This window comes from Mytilus galloprovincialis, chromosome 7 (assembly GCF_965363235.1).
Source record: "Mytilus galloprovincialis chromosome 7, xbMytGall1.hap1.1, whole genome shotgun sequence".
Taxonomy (NCBI): domain Eukaryota; kingdom Metazoa; phylum Mollusca; class Bivalvia; order Mytilida; family Mytilidae; genus Mytilus; species Mytilus galloprovincialis.
Genome location: NC_134844.1, coordinates 85047664 through 85064452, shown reverse-complemented (window position 1 = coordinate 85064452; position 16789 = coordinate 85047664). Strand labels below are relative to the sequence as shown.

The following is a 16789-nucleotide window of genomic DNA, read 5'->3' as shown; positions in this document are numbered from 1 at the left end:
TTGTATATTATTATAGATAGAGATAAACTGTAACAGCCATTATGTTCAGCAAAGAAAGATTTACAAATAAGTCAACATGACCGAAATGGTCAGTTGATCCCTTTAGGAGTTATTGCCCTTTATAGTCAATTTTTAACCATTTTTCGTAAATCTTAGTAATCTTTTACAAAAATCTTCTCCTCTGAAACTACTGGGCCAAATTAATCCAAACTTATCCACAATCATCTTTGGGGTATCTAGTTTGAAAAATGTGTCCGATGACCCGGCCATCCAACCAAGATGGCCGCCATGGCTAAAAATAGAACATAGGGGTAAAATGCAGTTTTTGGCTTATAACTCAAAAACCAAAGCGTTTAGAGCAAATCTGACATGGGTTAAGTAGTTTATCAGGTCAAGATCTATCTGCCCTGAAATTTTCGGATAAATCGGACAACCCGTTGTTGGGTTCCTGCCCCTGAATTGGTAATTTTAAGGAAATTTAACTGTTTTTATACGACCGCAAAATTTGAAAAATTTTTCGTCGTATATTGCTATCACGTTGGCGTCGGCGTCGTCGTCGTCGTCGTCCGAATACTTTTAGTTTTCGCACTCTAACTTTAGTAAAAGTGAATAGAAATCAATGAAATTTTAACACAAGGTTTATGACCACAAAAGGAAGGTTGGGATTGATTTTGGGAGTTTTGGTTCCAACAGTTTAGGAATTAGGGGCCAAAAAAGGGCCCAAATAAGCATTATTCTTGGTTTTCGCACAATAACTTTAGTATAAGTAAATAGAAATCAATGAAATTTTAACACAAGGTTTATGACCACAAAAGGAAGGTTGGGATTGATTTTTGGAGTTGAGGTCACAACAGTTTATGAATTAGGGGCCAAAAAGGGGCCCAAATAAGCATTATTTTTGGTTTTAGCACCATAACTTTAGTATAAGTAAATAGAAATCTATGAAATTTAAACACAAGGTTTATGACCATAAAAGGAAGGTTGGGTTTGATTTTTGGAGTTTTGGTCTTAACAGTTTAGGAATAAGGGGCCCAAAGGGTCCAAAATTGAACTTTGTGTGATTTCATCAAAAATTGAATAATTGGGGTTCTTTGATATGCCGAATCTAACTATGTATGTAGATTCTTAATTTTTGGTCCCGTTTTCAAATTGGTCTACATTAAGGTCCAAAGGGTCCAAAATTAAACTTAGTTTGATTTTAACAAAAATTGAATCCTTGGGGTTCTTTGATATGCTGAATTTAAAAATGTACTTAGATTTTTAATTATTGGCCTAGTTTTCAAGTTGGTCCAAATGGGGGGTCCAAAATTAAACTTTGTTTGATTTCATCAAAAATTGAATAAATGGGTTCTATGATATGCCAAATCTAACTGTGTATGTAGATTCTTAATTTTTGGTTCAGTTTTCAAATTGGTCTACATTAAGGTCCAAAGGGTCCAAAATTAAACTAAGTTTGATTTTAACAAAAATTAAATTCTTGGGCTTATTTGATATGCTTTATCTAAATATGTACTTTGATTTTTGATTATGGGCCCAGTTTTCAAGATGGTCCAAATCAGGATTCCTTATCAAGTATTGTGCAATAGCAAGAAATTTTCAATTGCAGTGAAACGTCGCACGCTACTGGTGTTACTTTGGTAAAATCACGGACAAGACACATTCATCTTATTAATTTATAAACATAAAAATTGACATTATAAAGTGTTGTATATCATTTTAAAGCTTTTAAACTCTTCTTTCAGATTATTGAAATTTTGTATATGTAACAGCCCATTTTCATTAATTAAAACTCAATAAAACCTTTATTTTGCAATATGATTTCCTTGTCCCGCGTTACACTTTTAGTTTTGTGTAATTCTGAATACCGTAAAAAACATATAAATTTTATAACCAAATGATATAAAAATTTGTCTAGAACAAGTAATTCATAATTGGGCGATGACGTAATGTCGATTTTTTTCTCTCGAAAAGACGGAAATATAAAAAAAATGGATCAAGATGATACAAATTATGTGTCCCATGCATGAAAGGTTGCCGTAATTTTTGTTAAATTGTCCCAAAAAAGGGAATTCCAGAGCAATCCCCATGTCGAAAGTAAATAATTCTTATACTAGTATTTTGTACAAAGATCACACTTTCGCCTCATGCAATAATCATGAATTTTTAAAATAAATTCTTATTATTCGACTTGAATAGCAATGTCCGACATTTTGTCCCCTTCAAACCAAATTAAACGTAGGGTTACGTTTTCTGTTTTTTCATGATGTTTATTTAATACAGTGCTATTCGCTACATAATTTTTTTTTTTAATGGATGAAAGTACAAAAAATTATCTCTATTTTGATATTAAATTCCCATAAATTAGATCTAATATACGAGATATCAGATAAAACCAAAATGTCCGATACAATGTCCCCACATACGATTTTGACGTTATTTAATAAAATATACTTCTAACGTTCCGCCTAATTGTCATTATTGCGGTTTTCACAGACGATTTGGAATACGGCTATTTTATTTTGTTGCTTATTAAGAAAACTTTAAAATTAATGTTTTATGTTGAAGCTCCACCGATTCATAGAGAAGGGGTTGGGAGAGATTTTCTCGCGGAACTGAAGTGTTTTCCGGACATTAATAGTCGGATCCGCTATAATACAAATTAAAAGAAAAAAAACAGTAATAATAATTGTTCCCATTAATTCCCTTGCATATATTTGTGCAGAACTGATCGACATGCTAGATATGCCGTAGTCCTTTCGCCTTGACATTCTGTGCAAAGGAGTGCAAAGATGAGTGCATTTGCAGTGCATAGTTTATCCATAAAAAAAATAATCGATTGCCTTTATAATTAAAATGTATATAAAACAAATGGTTTCAATTCAAGTTACCTTTTTATTTTTAATTTTTTAATAAAACTAAAGCTTAACATCTTTTATCTAAGAAAAAACAATTAATCCTTTCTTAGGGGGAAAAAATCAATCCTTTAAAATTTATTGTAAAAAGCCATCTGAACAACATGCATTGCAACGTTTTTATTTTGGCTTACGTCTTTGAGTGTGTAACGTTAGGTGACACCAGTATCGTGCGACGTTTCACAGTATTGCACAATAGCAAGAAATATCTAATTGCACAATATTGTGCAATAGCAATTAATTTTCAATTGGAGTTATCTTTCTTTGTATAGAATAGTAGTTGATAATATATGTTGGAAATTTGCCAGACATGACTATGATGTCATTTTCTATTTTTATTTGCCAATAACTTTATGTGAATAACTTCATTGGAAATTTGCCAATATAAAATGTTGCTGATGAAGCTTTTTTTCCTTATCTTATCTAAAATGTTTTTAGATAATGTATGTTGGACATTTGCCAGACATGACTATGATGTCATTTTCTATTTTTATTTGCCAATAACTTTATGTAAATAACTTCATTGGAAATTTGCCAATATAAAATGTTGCTGATGAAGTTTTTTTTATTGTTTTATACAATAAACAATGTATATTCACTTTTACTACCAACCAATCTTTACCATTCAGTGATAACAAGCTTTTTATTTTACATTTTAATATTTTATGATGTATTTAAAAGAGTAGTTATTGTTGCAAACTCCATTAGAAATTTGAATTGATATCAGTTTTGGAAAAAGGGAAACGGGGATGTGAAAAAAAAGGGGGGAGGGTTTAAATTTTTCTCATTTCAGATTTCATAAATAAAAAGAAAATTTCTTCAAACATTTTTTTGAGAGGATTAATATTCAACAGCATAGTGAATTGCTCAAAGGCAAAAAAAACTTTTAAGTTCATTAAACCACATTCATTCTGTGTCAGAAACCTATGCTGTGTCAACTATTTAATTTTAGATTTAAAAAGTTTGAAGAAGAAATCCTTAATTGATTTGTAAAATCTTGACATTTGTTTTGTGTAAAAAAAAAACCACGTAATGTCAAAAATTTGATCACAATCCAAATTCAGAGCTGTATCACGCTTGAATGTTTTGTCCATACTTGCCCCAACTGTTCAGGGTTCGACCTCTGCGGTTGTATAAAGCTGCGCCCTGCGGAGCACCTGGTTGGTTATTATCTTAAAAATTATTATAGATAGAAATAAACTGTAAACAGCAATAATGTTCAGCAAAGTAAGATTTACAAATAAGTCAACATGACCAAAATGGTCAATTGACCCCCTAAGGAGTTATTGTCCTTTATAGTCAATTTTCAACAATTTTTATAAAATTTGTAAATTTTTACTAACATTTTCCCCTGAAACTACTGGGCCAAGTTCATTATAGATAGAGATAATTGTAAGCAGCAAGGATGTTCAGTAAAGTAAGATGTACAAACACATCACCATCACCAAAATACAATTTTGTCATGAATCCATCTGCTTTCTTTATTTAATAGTCACATAGACCAAGGTGAGCGACACAGGCTCTTTAGAGCCTCTAGTTTTAACCTCATTGCGGCCTTAAAAATTCTGAAGATTAATTGTAATCAACATGTTTTAAATTTCAAGCGTCCAAAGCGCTCTTCTGAATTAACCTTGATAAGGAACACTAAAGGCCGAACATTTGAAAGCCACGAATGTATAAGAACCAAAATAGTTAAAGAGCCATAGTATGCATTATGCTTATTGTTAAATCCTTGTTACCCCAAGGATGACTGGGGAAATGAAATATGGTCATTTGGTCTTCTCCCGACCGGCAGTAAAACGCTTGCCGAAGTGGGGCATCCATTTGGATGTCTTGTGTAAAGAGAGGGCCACGCTCTTTACACATTAAGAACCCTTGCAACAACTCTTTGAGGGGTCCGTAGGTGGCCTGTTGCACGTCGAAATTTCAGTCCCTATCCAATATACCCCCATTTTCCAGTGGCACTCCAAATTTTCTAGACCATTATCCCGGATGGCTTCTGTTATGAGCAAAACTTCCTATTGTATTCATCATGTTTATTGTTAACTTGTTCTCGTCCTGAACATGCATGAAATATTTGCCACTGTCCGTTAAGCAACCAACAATCAATCAATCAAATTAAATCTGTGTATGTGGATTTTTGAAGGTGGAAGACCTGGATGCTTCATACTTTGTATATAGATGCTTCATGTCACGAAGTTTCCGTCAGTCACATGTCCAATGTCCTTGACCTCATTTTCATGGTTCAGTGACCACTTGAAAAAAAAGTTCAAATTTTTTGTAATGTTGAATTCTCTCTTATTATAAGTAATAGGATAATTATATATTTAATATGTGCGTACCTTGCAAGGTCCTCATGTCTGTCAGACAGTTTTCACTTGACCTCGACCTCATTTCATGGATCAGTGAACAAGGTTAAGTTTTGGTGGTCAAGTCCATATCTCAGATGCTATAAGCAATAGGGCTAGTATATTCGGTGTATGGAAGGACTGTAAGGTGTACATGTCCAACTGGCAGGTGTCATCTGACCTTGACCTCATTTTCATGGTTCAGTGGTTATAGTTAAATTTTTGTGTTTTGGTCTATTTTTCTCATACTATATGCATTAGGTCTACTATATTTGTTGTATGGAATGATTGTAAGGTGTACATATCTAGCGGGCAGATGTCATGTGACCTTGACCTCATTTTCATGGTTCAGTGGTCAAAGTTAAGTTTTTGAGTTTCGGTCTTTTTATCTATTACTGTATGCCATTGGTCAACTATATTTGGTGTATGGAAATATTTTATGATCTTTATGTCAGTTGCGCAGGTTTTATTTGACCGTGACCTCATTTTCACGGTTCATTGCACAGTGTTAAATTTTTGTGTTTTGGTCTATTTTTCTTAAACTATAAGTAATGGGTCAATTATATATGTTGTATAGAAGCATTGTTAGCTGTACATGTCTGCCTGGCTTGGTTCATCTGACCTTGACCACATTTTCAAGGTTCATTGGTCTTTGTTTAGTTATCTTGGTTAATGTTAAGTTTATGTGACAGTTGTAATAAAGCTAAGCTTTATACTTAGGACTATCAACATAATATCAATGATTAGTATAGAAGGCGAGACATTTCAGTGTGTGCACTCTTGTTAACAAATAATGCCTGGAACAAACAAATATTTTCTTATGTTACTTAAGCTTTTCCATTCAGAAAACATTACATCATTCTTTGTCATTTAGTTAAATAAAAGGGAAATTGATCAAGACAGGAAATTTGATAAAAATTAAATATTTTTTGCAGAATTGTGTCACGAGCATGTGTGTCAACAAGAGTAATGAAATAAGTTTATAATGTAGGCTAAATTGTGTGTGCAATTCCTCAGATTATCACCATGCAGAAATGACGAATATGAAAATATGCAGAAACCAGTTGTTGGCATGACACGGGTTATGTTCTTCTCATATATGTTATGATGGTATGATACTAAACTCCTAACGGGAAGGATTGTGCCTGATGTTCATATGATGAAATCATAATCTTTCAGTCAGTTTAATTGAAGTCTGGAGCTGGCATGTCAGTTAACTGCTAGTAGTCTGTTGTTATTTATGTATTATTGTCATTTTGTTTATTTTCTTTGGTTACATCTTCTGACATCAGACTCGGACTTCTCTTGAACTAAATTTTAATGTGCGTATTGTTATGCGTTTACTTTTCTACATTGGCTAGAGGTATAGGGGGAGGGTTGAGATCTCACAAACATGTTTAACCCCACCGCATTTTTGCGCCTGTCCCAAGTCAGGAGCCTCTGGCCTTTGTTAGTCTTGTATTATTTTAATTTTAGTTTCTTGTGTACAATTTGGAAATTAGTATGGCGTTCTGAACTGAACTAGTATATATTTGTTTAGGGGCCAGTTGAAGGACGCCTCCGGGTGCGGGAATTTCTCGCTACATTGAAGACCTGTTGGTGACCTTCTGCTGTTGTTTTTTTCTATGGTCGGGTTGTTGTCTCTTTGGCACATTCCCCATTTCCATTCTCAATTTTATAGAAATTATGTCTACTTTTTTAAATACAAACATGCAGAAGTAAGATTGAAAACTAGGTGTATACCGGATCCTAATATTAAGACCAATCAATTGATTCTTACAACACTGTGTTAACCGGGACAATTCAAACTCGATATATCATATTTGATTCATAAAAAATTTAACAATTCATGCAAGCATTAAAAAAGGTGCGGAAACCACCCTTATTTAGAAAAGATTAAGTTAAATTGTTTAAAGATGAAGTTAAATTGTTTAAGTCTACGGTAACTGTCTTTCATTTGCGGTAAATTTAATTACAAACTTGCATGTTTTTGCGACAGAAATATTCTTTAAAATTAGTTAGTTTATTTCCTTATCAATTTATAACGTTAGATGATTTGTAATACATAGGAAGATGGGTAATACACATGCACGAAATTACTCCAACATTGTACGGTATAATAGAGTTGCGATGTAGAAGTTGTGGCGACGCTACTGTAGACAATGACGTTGCTGGATAATTTTAATGTTCCGGCCAAAAAAATAAACTTCAACAAGGACTAGCGTAAAAACTAGCACAGTTGCTAAGGACTTTCTTTGCACTGATGGATTAGTCTTTCATGTTTGAATCGTACATCATTTTTTTTAAAAATTCTGTTGACCAACAAAATAGAAAACCTTGATAATGTAAAGATATCTGCTAATTTTGATGATTTCCCCTATATATCCTTTGTATTTTTGGAGTGTCATGCTGTTAATTTCAACGGCTCGTATCTCAAAAACGACCTCTTTTTATTTTATTCTCTGGTGTAACTTTACAAGCAGAATTCATATGTGAAATTTTAAAAAAATCTGTTGTGTAGTTTTATTACATACACTTCGACTTAAGGGACTATCATATTTCAAAATACATAATACATAATTTCAATGATGGTCCGTATCAAGGGAAAATTGAGATTTTGGCATATGAAAAATATCCCAAATCGAGCAATGTATGAAATTACAAGTATGTCTCTGTTATAAATAAATATTAGTGATAGAGTTATACATGTACTAGTTATACAGTTTCAAAACCTATGAATATTTCAAAATACTATGAATGTTCCATCCTATAAATAGATGACCTCAGCTATATTTGACAAAAATTTTCAGATTTTGGGGTTTCTCAACAATGCACTTCGACTTCGTATTTTAATTTTTTGATTGATGCATCTCTTTGCATGAGTATTTTGAAGACGAAAGTTACACTCATCTGGCAAACACAATACAACTCTGTTATCTATGATGAGTTTGTTTGGTTGAAAAATGTCACATGACACATTTTGTAATTACCATGTACATGTTTTTCCTTTTGTCTTTGGATTTCCATACTTTTAGTGACAATTTATGTCACATTCGGCAATAGCTTTATCCTGATGATCAGTCCATCTATGTTGTGTCATGTTTACTATTGTTTTTCTGTGTCTTTTTCATTTTTAGCCATGGCGTTGTCAGTTTGTTTTAGATTTATGAGTTTGACTGTCCCTTTGGTATCTTTCGTCCCTCTTTTGGACACATACAAATCTACAAAATTTATCCATTAATCTATAGAACAGTTGTCAATGGTTGTAGAACATGTTTTATATCTCTCAATAGATAATAGCAATACATGTACATGTTTGTGTTCTTATATTCTACAATTGCATGCAAGTTAAAATAAAGCTTACATTTACCTGTGTTTTGATGGACTTTGACCATACTGTAAATAGCACCATGTAGTTTAATATTCTTCATGGGTAGTTTTGACACTGTGATTGAAACATGAGAACATTGAGTGCCATATACACTTGAGAACTCAAACCACATGATAGAATTACCAGTATGTCAGGTACTGTTGACTTTAACTAATGGCATTTTGATTGTTTACTTGTATAATGTTTTAAATCAAATATCTATTTGTAGGCTGTAAGTAGATTAGGTGGTCAGGCAATGAATCAAGAGTGCCAAGAGTTAAAGGTTAATTCCTTAGATCATAACCAAATTCCAAGGAACATCAGAGGTATGTGTTTTATTGCCAACCTGTAAAAGCAGCTATAAAAGACCTGGACATGACAAAATGTAAAAGAAACTAAATAATAACAAAACAATAGAAACAAACAAAACAAAACAGACTGGCAGCAACCAACAACAACCACTTTTTAGCTCACCTGGCCACGAAGGGCCAAGTGAGCTTTTCTCATCACTTGGCGTCCGTCGTCTGTTGTCTGTCATCGTCGTCCGTCGTCGTTGTTAACTTTTTACCTTTTGAACTTCTTCTAAAGAACCACTGAATGGAATGAATCCAAACATGGTATGAATGTTCCTTATGAGGTGCCGACCAAGTGTTGTTACTTTCTAGCCGATCCATCATCCAAGATGGCCGCCAGCTGGGGACTTAGTTTAACATAGGACCCTATGGAAAATGCATACAAATGACTTCTTCTACAGAACCACTGAATGGAATGAAACCAAACATGGTATGAATGTTCCTTATGAGGAGCTGGCCAAGTGTTGTTACTTTGTAGCCAATCCATCATCCACGATGGCCGCCAGTGGGGGACTTAGTTTAACATAGGACCCTATGGGAAATGCATACAAATGACTTCTTCTAGAGAGCCACTGAATGGAATGTAACCAAACATGACATGAATGTTCTTTATGAGGTGCTGACCAAGTGTTGTTATTTTGTAGCCGATCCATCATCCAAGATGGCCGCCAGTAGGGGACTTAATTTAACATAGGACCCTAAGGGAAATGCATACAAATTACTTCTTCTAGAGAACCACTGAATGGAATGAAACCAAACATGACATGAATGTTCCTTATGAGGTGCTGACCAAGTGTTGTTACTTTGTAGCCGATCCATCATCCAAGATGGCCGCCAGCAGGGAACTTAGTTTAGCATAGGACCCTATGGGAAATGCATACAAATGACTTCTTCTAGAGAAACACTGAATGGAATGAAACCAAACATGGTATGAATGTTCCTTATGAAGTGCTGACCAAGTGTTGTTACTTTGTAGCTGATCCATCATCCAAGATGGCCGTCAGCGGAGGACTTAGTTTAACATAGGACCCTATGGGAAATGCATACAAATGACTTCTTCTAGAGAATCACTGAATGGAATGAAACCAAACATAGCATGAATGTTCCTTTCCTTGGGAGGTGCTGACCAAGTGTTGTTACTTTGTAGCCAAATTTTATCTTTTTTAATATGATTTCAAAAACCAAAGTAGAGGCATGCAGGTGAGCAATACAGGCTCTTGAGAGCCTCTAGTTTTTGGTAATTTATAAATCCTTGAAGAGTATATTTCAGTGAGGCAGGGTTCAACTGACCTGTATGCCATTGTTCACAACTCAATGTTAAGTTTTTATACGACCGCAAAAATTTTAATTTTTTGGTCGTATATTGCTATCACGTTGGCGTCGTCGTCCTGCGTCGTCTTGCGTCATCGTCGTCCGAATACTTTTAGTTTTCGCACTCTAACTTTAGTAAAAGTGAATAGAAATCAATGAAATTTTAACACAAGGTTTATGACCACAAAAGGAAGGTTGGGATTGATTTTTGGAGTTGAGGTCACAACAGTTATGAATTAGGGGCCAAAAAGGGGCCCACATAAGCATTATTTTTGGTTTTTGCACCATAACTTTAGTATAAGTAAATAGAAATCTATGAAATTTAAACACAAGGTTTATGACCATAAAAGGAAGGTTGGGTTTGATTTTGGGAGTTTTGGTCCCAACAGTTTAGGAATAAGGGGCCCAAAGGGTCCAAAATTGAACTTTGTGTGATTTCATCAAAATTGAATAATTGGGGTTCTTTGATAATGCCAAATCTAACTATGTATGTAGATTCTTAATTTTTGGTCCTGTTTTCAAATTGGTCTACATTAAGGTCCAAAGGGTCCAATATTAAACTTAGTTTGATTTTGACAAAAATTGAATCCTTGGGGTTCTTTGATATGCTGAATTTAAAAATGTACTTTTTTAATAATTGGCCTAGTTTTCAAGTTGGTCCAAATGGGGGTCCAAAATTAAACTTTGTTTGATTTCATCAAAAATTGAATAAATGGGTTCTTTGATATGCCAAATCTAATTGTGTATGTAGATTCTTAATTTTTGGTCCAGTTTTCAAATTGGTCTACATTAAGGTCCAAAGGGTCGAAAATTAAACTAAGTTTGATTTTAACAAAAATTAAATTATTGGGCTTATTAGATATGCTTTATCTAAACATGTACTTTGATTTTTGATTATGGGCCCAGTTTTCAAGTTGGTCCAAATCAGGATTCCATATCAAGTATTGTGCAATAGCAAGAAAATTTAAATTGCACAGTATTGCACAATAGCAAGAAATATATAATTGCACAATATTGTGCAATAGCAATTAATTTTCAATTGGAGTTATCTTTCTTTGTATAGAATAGTAGTTGATAATATATGTTGGAAATTTGCCAGACATCACTATGATGTCATTTTCTATTTTTATTTGCCAAAAACTTTATGTAAATAACTTCATTGGAAATTTGCCAATATAAAATTTTGCTGATGAAGCTTTTTTTCCTTATCTTATCTAAAATGTTTTTAGATAATGTATGTTGGACATTTGCCAGACATGACTATGATGCCATTTTCTATTTTCATTTGCCAATAACTTTATGTAAATAACTTCATTGGAAATTTGCCAATATAAAATGTTGCCAATGAAGTTTTTTTTTCCTTATCTTATCTAAAATATTTTTAGCTTAAAAGTTGTGTCCATACTTGTTCTCATTTCAGATTTCATAAATAAAAAGAAAATTTCTTCAAACATTTTTTTGACAGGATTAATATTCAACAGCATAGTGAATTGCTCAAAGGCAAAACAAATTTTAAGTTCATTAGACCACATTCATTCTGTGTCAGAAACCTATGCTGTGTCAACTATTTAATTTTAGATCTAAATATGTTTGAAGAAGAAATCTTTAATTGATTTGTAAAATCTTGACATTTGTTTTGTGTAAAAAAACCATATAATGTCAAAAATTTGATCACAATCCAAATTCAGAGCTGTATCACACTTAAATGTTTTGTCCATACCTGCCCCATCTGTTTAGGGATCGACCTCTGCGGTCGTATAAAGCTGTGCCCTGCGGAGCACCTGGTTTTGTGATTAATATAGAATACAGAGATGTGGTCTGATTGCCCATAAGAGATAACTATCTGCGAGATTTCGGATTAAGCAACATAAGGTCACTGTTCTGCTGTTATGTAACAATAAGCAAATTTCAACCTGTAAAAGCAGATATAAAAGACCCGGACATGACAAAATGTTAAACAAACTAAATAATAAGACAAATAACCTGATTTTTAACAAAACAATAGAAAAAAACAAAGCAAAACATACTGACAGCAACCAACGACATCCACTGAACTAGAGGCCCCTGCCTTGGGTCAGGCACATATGTATATAAATATATATATAGAGAGAGAGAATTTGGCCAGGTTTACATGTCTGTGATTGCTTAATCCTCCACTAACCTAGAACCCAATTTCAATGAGGTTTGATTCAAAATCTTGATTCATGGGTTTTTTTATTTGCTAGATCAAACCGTGTTTTTTTATTCGTCAACATTTAAAATTCGTTTTTTTTTATTTTATATGCCGAATCGTACAATGAATTTAGATTTAGGATTTTGAACTAAAACAAGTAATTGTCCAATTTCATTTTTAAGTTCTTAGACCACATTCATTTGGTGTTAGAAACATATTCTATGTTAAATATATAATCTTAATCCAAATTCAGAGCTGTATCAAGATTGAATATTGTGTCCATACTTGCCTAAACTGTTCAGGGTTCAGCCTTTACGTTTGTATCAAGCAGCGGGAATATTTTAGTATTGTGACAATAAAGCCTTGTGAACGTAAATCATTTGAGTCCGTCTTGATGAAATATCTCATATTTGGTAGCATTTGCTGCCATCATGTTTTGTTGATCACTTTGTAATGTCAATTTGAATTGGATATTTTTTTAAAAGGGCATGTGATATACAGTTTTGATCCTGTATTTACAGTTTGATGAAAATTTCTATATAGCCCATTTTTTGCCTAATTAAATCAAATATGTTATAAAAAATATACCTCCATATGCTACTTTTTAGTTAAATGAGGTCAAACTTTTATATATTTGCTCAAAATTCGGATTTGTTGCTGTATTTTTACTTTCAAAAGAAATCCATAACTTTTTTGTTTTAAAAGATAAACACAAATTGTTTTTTTTCTTTGTTAAATAATTTGTAATTTCCGTATTTTAAAAGTATCCTAAAAATGTATACATTTTTTATTCAGAAATAACTCATATTTATCAAATTGTCATGAATTGAGAAAAAAAAAAAACGTCATTTTTTGCTGTATATTTATCAAAATTAAAAAAAAATGCACTATTTACAGTTTCAAAAAAATTGGTCCACATAATCTCCCTGAAAAATGAAACAAAATGTCGTTTTAAAAAATAGGGTCCATATACTCGTTTTCAAATTAAATCAGTTTGAATGATAAAAATCAGTCGAAAAAAGCATCTTTTCCCGATATGTCACAGTTTGACATCGCGAAAATAACATTTTACATTAGCAATGTCATTACCTCCCCTGTAACTGTATCGTATGCCCTTAAAGGAGTTATGAGACTTTTTCTTTTCTCTTGTACCATAGTAACACATAATGTCAGGGACATTTGTACAGTTCAGGATTGATTATTAATTTCAGGTTGATGAATTGTAGTCATTTGCTAAAACTTAAGTGCCAACTCCCTCTGGACAAGTTGACCAAGGCTTGTATCTAAAATAAAATAAGGCGATGGATGTGGTATGATTGCCAATGATACAACTATCCACCAGAGACCATATATATAATGAATTAGTCGTTAATAATACTAGGTCCTATTTAGTTTGTAACAATGCTCAAACCAAATACTGAAAGAAAAAAGCACAAATTAGAAAATAGAAAAAAAAAACTGCATGACTTTTGCACATACAACAAACGAAAAACAGGTATGATATAAAGTATAAGAACAACTACTGAATTACGCTCCTACAGAATGTAGCATGATTAAACATTTTGGTGAGCGGGTATTCTTTCCCTTTCCTGAATCAGTGATGCAATAGAACAACACAAGAACAAGTTGTACACAACAACGAATGAAAAAAAAAACAACTGTTTTACTTTTAAGTTTTCCAAAATTTTAGTTCTTGAGATTCCTGTTAAAGTTAATTCTATGGCAAGACATTGTCTGGATCGGAAACATATTTTTTTTACGTAGGAATAACGTTCATCAGGTAAGCTCAAGACAAACATTTTGTAAATTTTATAAAGTACAGGTCATTATGGCAAGCTCACAGCAGTCAGTCTGAAAGTAACTAAATATTTAACAGAAATATCTTTTTTTTAATTTTAAGGTCATATTAAAGAGGAATTGGAAATTTGGGCAGAAGATGATAAAATGTTTATAGAAACAAATGGAGCAAAGAGTGTATTGAAACGTATCAAAGAAAATGGTTGCGTTGTTGTCACTGGAAGTTCGGGAACAGGAAAATCTTCGTTGGTGCGTCATGTTGCTCTTCAAATGCAAGAAAGTTATGAGATCATACCGGTAACAAATCCTGAAGATGTTATCCATTGGTACAATCCAAGTAAACAAATCCTGTTTGTTGTTGATGACTTTTGCGGGACATATACCATAAATCCTATGAAATTTGAAAGCTGGAAAAATCAGATGGAAAAAATCAAATCATTAGTTGAAAAGAAACTGTTTAAATTAATTATGTCTTGTAGACTACAGGTTTACAAAGATGAAAAAATGAAATCTTTGTCATTTTATCAATCCTTTGAATGTAATCTTTTGTCTGAGGACCTACGTTTATCACAAACAGAAAAACAATTAATTGCTGAACTTTACTTGAAGACAAACGCTTCTAAAATCACGGAATTTAATCACATGTTTGACTGTTTTCCTCTTTTATGCAAATTATACAGCAAAAACACAAAACTGAAAATGTTAGAGTTCTTTAAAAATCCATTTTCAGTTTACAAAGAAGAGATCGATAAATTACAGCTAGAAGGAGCACATGTCAAATACTGTGCACTTGCTCTGTGTGTCATGTTTAACAATCATATAAAAGAAGAATGGCTCACAGAAGATGTCGATAAAGATATCAAAACAGTTATAAAGAACACATATGAAGCTTGTAAAGTGATGAAAGGAACATCTAGATTGGTACTTCGTGATGAGCTAGATTCACTAACTCATACGTTTATCAGAAAGGATGATGACGTGTACAGAACTATTCATGACAAGTTGTTTGACTTTCTGGCTTATTACTTTGGCAGTGCTATGATATATTGTTTAATTAAAAATGCTTCATATATTTTTATTCGTGAAAGGTTTTTATTTGAAAAAGAAAGCAGTAGAGATGAATTCATAATAACTGTACCGGAAAGATATCAGCAAATATATATAAATAGACTGGTAGATGACTGGTTGAAAGGAAGGGTAGCAGATGTCTTCAGTAATATCAATATGGACGATCCTATCTTCACACATAGGTTTCTTGTACATGTAAAAGGATTACAAATATCACAACAAGAACAATTGGCTAGTATATGTGACACAAAAAGCAATAGAACTTCATTAATACAGTGCTCTTATATAGGATATATTGATCTGGTAACATGGTGTTTACATCATTATATCTTTAATGTAAACCATTGTAGTGATGATGGAGTATCACCTCTGTTCGTGGCTTGTCAGAAAGGACATACTGAAGTAGTGCAGATGTTAATAACCAATAATGCTGACATTAATAAGTGTAGAGATACTGGAGCATCACCTCTGTTCATGGCTTGTCAGAATGGACATACTGATGTAGTGCAGATGTTAATAACCAATAATGCTGACATTAATAAGTGTAGAGATACTGGAGCATCACCTCTGTTCATGGCTTGTCAGCAAGGACATACTGAAGTAGTACAGATGTTAATAACCAATAATGCTGACATTAATAAGTGTAGAGATAATGATGGAGCATCACCTCTGTTCATGGCTTGTCAGAATGGACATACTGATGTAGTGCAGATGTTAATAACCAATAATGCTGACATTAATAAGTGTAGAGATACTGGAGCATCACCTCTGCTCATGGCTTGTCAGGAAGGATATACTGAAATAGTACAGATGTTAATAACCAATAAGGCTGACATTAATAAGTGTATGATTATAGGAATGTCTCCTGTATTTATAGCTTGTTTTTACGGTCATACAAAGATTGTTGAATTGTTATTAAAGAATGATGCAGACGTTAACCTTAAATGGGATTTAGTTGATTTACCATGTTTGGTCATGTTGACTTATTTGTAAATCTTACTTTGCTGAACATTATTGCTGTTTATAGTTTATCTCTATCTATAATAATATTCAAGATAAAAAAACAAAAACAGCAAAATTTCCTTAAAATTTACAATTCAGGGGCAGCAACCCAACAACGAGTATTCCAATTCATCTGAAAATTAGAAGGCAGATAGATCTTGACCTGATTAACAATTTTACCCCATGTCAGATTTGCTCTAAATGCTTTGGTTTTTGAGTTATAAGTCTAAAACTGCATTTTTCCCTTATGTTCTATTTTTAGCCATGGCGGCCATCTTGGTTGATTGGCCGGGTCACTGGACACATTTGTAAACTAGATACCCTATTGATGATTGTGGCCAAGTTTTAAATTGGCCCAGTAGTTTCAGAGGAGAAGATTTCTGTAAACGTTAACAACGACGGACGACAGACGCCAGACATCGGACGCCGGACGCAAAGCTTTCAGCCAATATGTT

At 33.1% G+C, this 16789-nt stretch overlaps 1 protein-coding gene across 1 annotated transcript in view; it reads left to right on the top strand.

Annotated features, from left to right (window-relative positions):
- LOC143084296 (uncharacterized) overlaps positions 1–16325 on the top strand; it is a 30759-nt gene extending 14434 nt beyond the window's left edge. Inside the window, exons 4-5 of the mRNA XM_076260708.1 lie at positions 8860–8956; positions 14368–16325. Of these exons, the coding sequence (XP_076116823.1) occupies positions 8860–8956; positions 14368–16325 (2055 nt within the window). The remainder of the gene's footprint in view (positions 1–8859; positions 8957–14367) is intronic.
- The last annotated feature ends 464 nt before the right edge of the window (positions 16326–16789 follow it).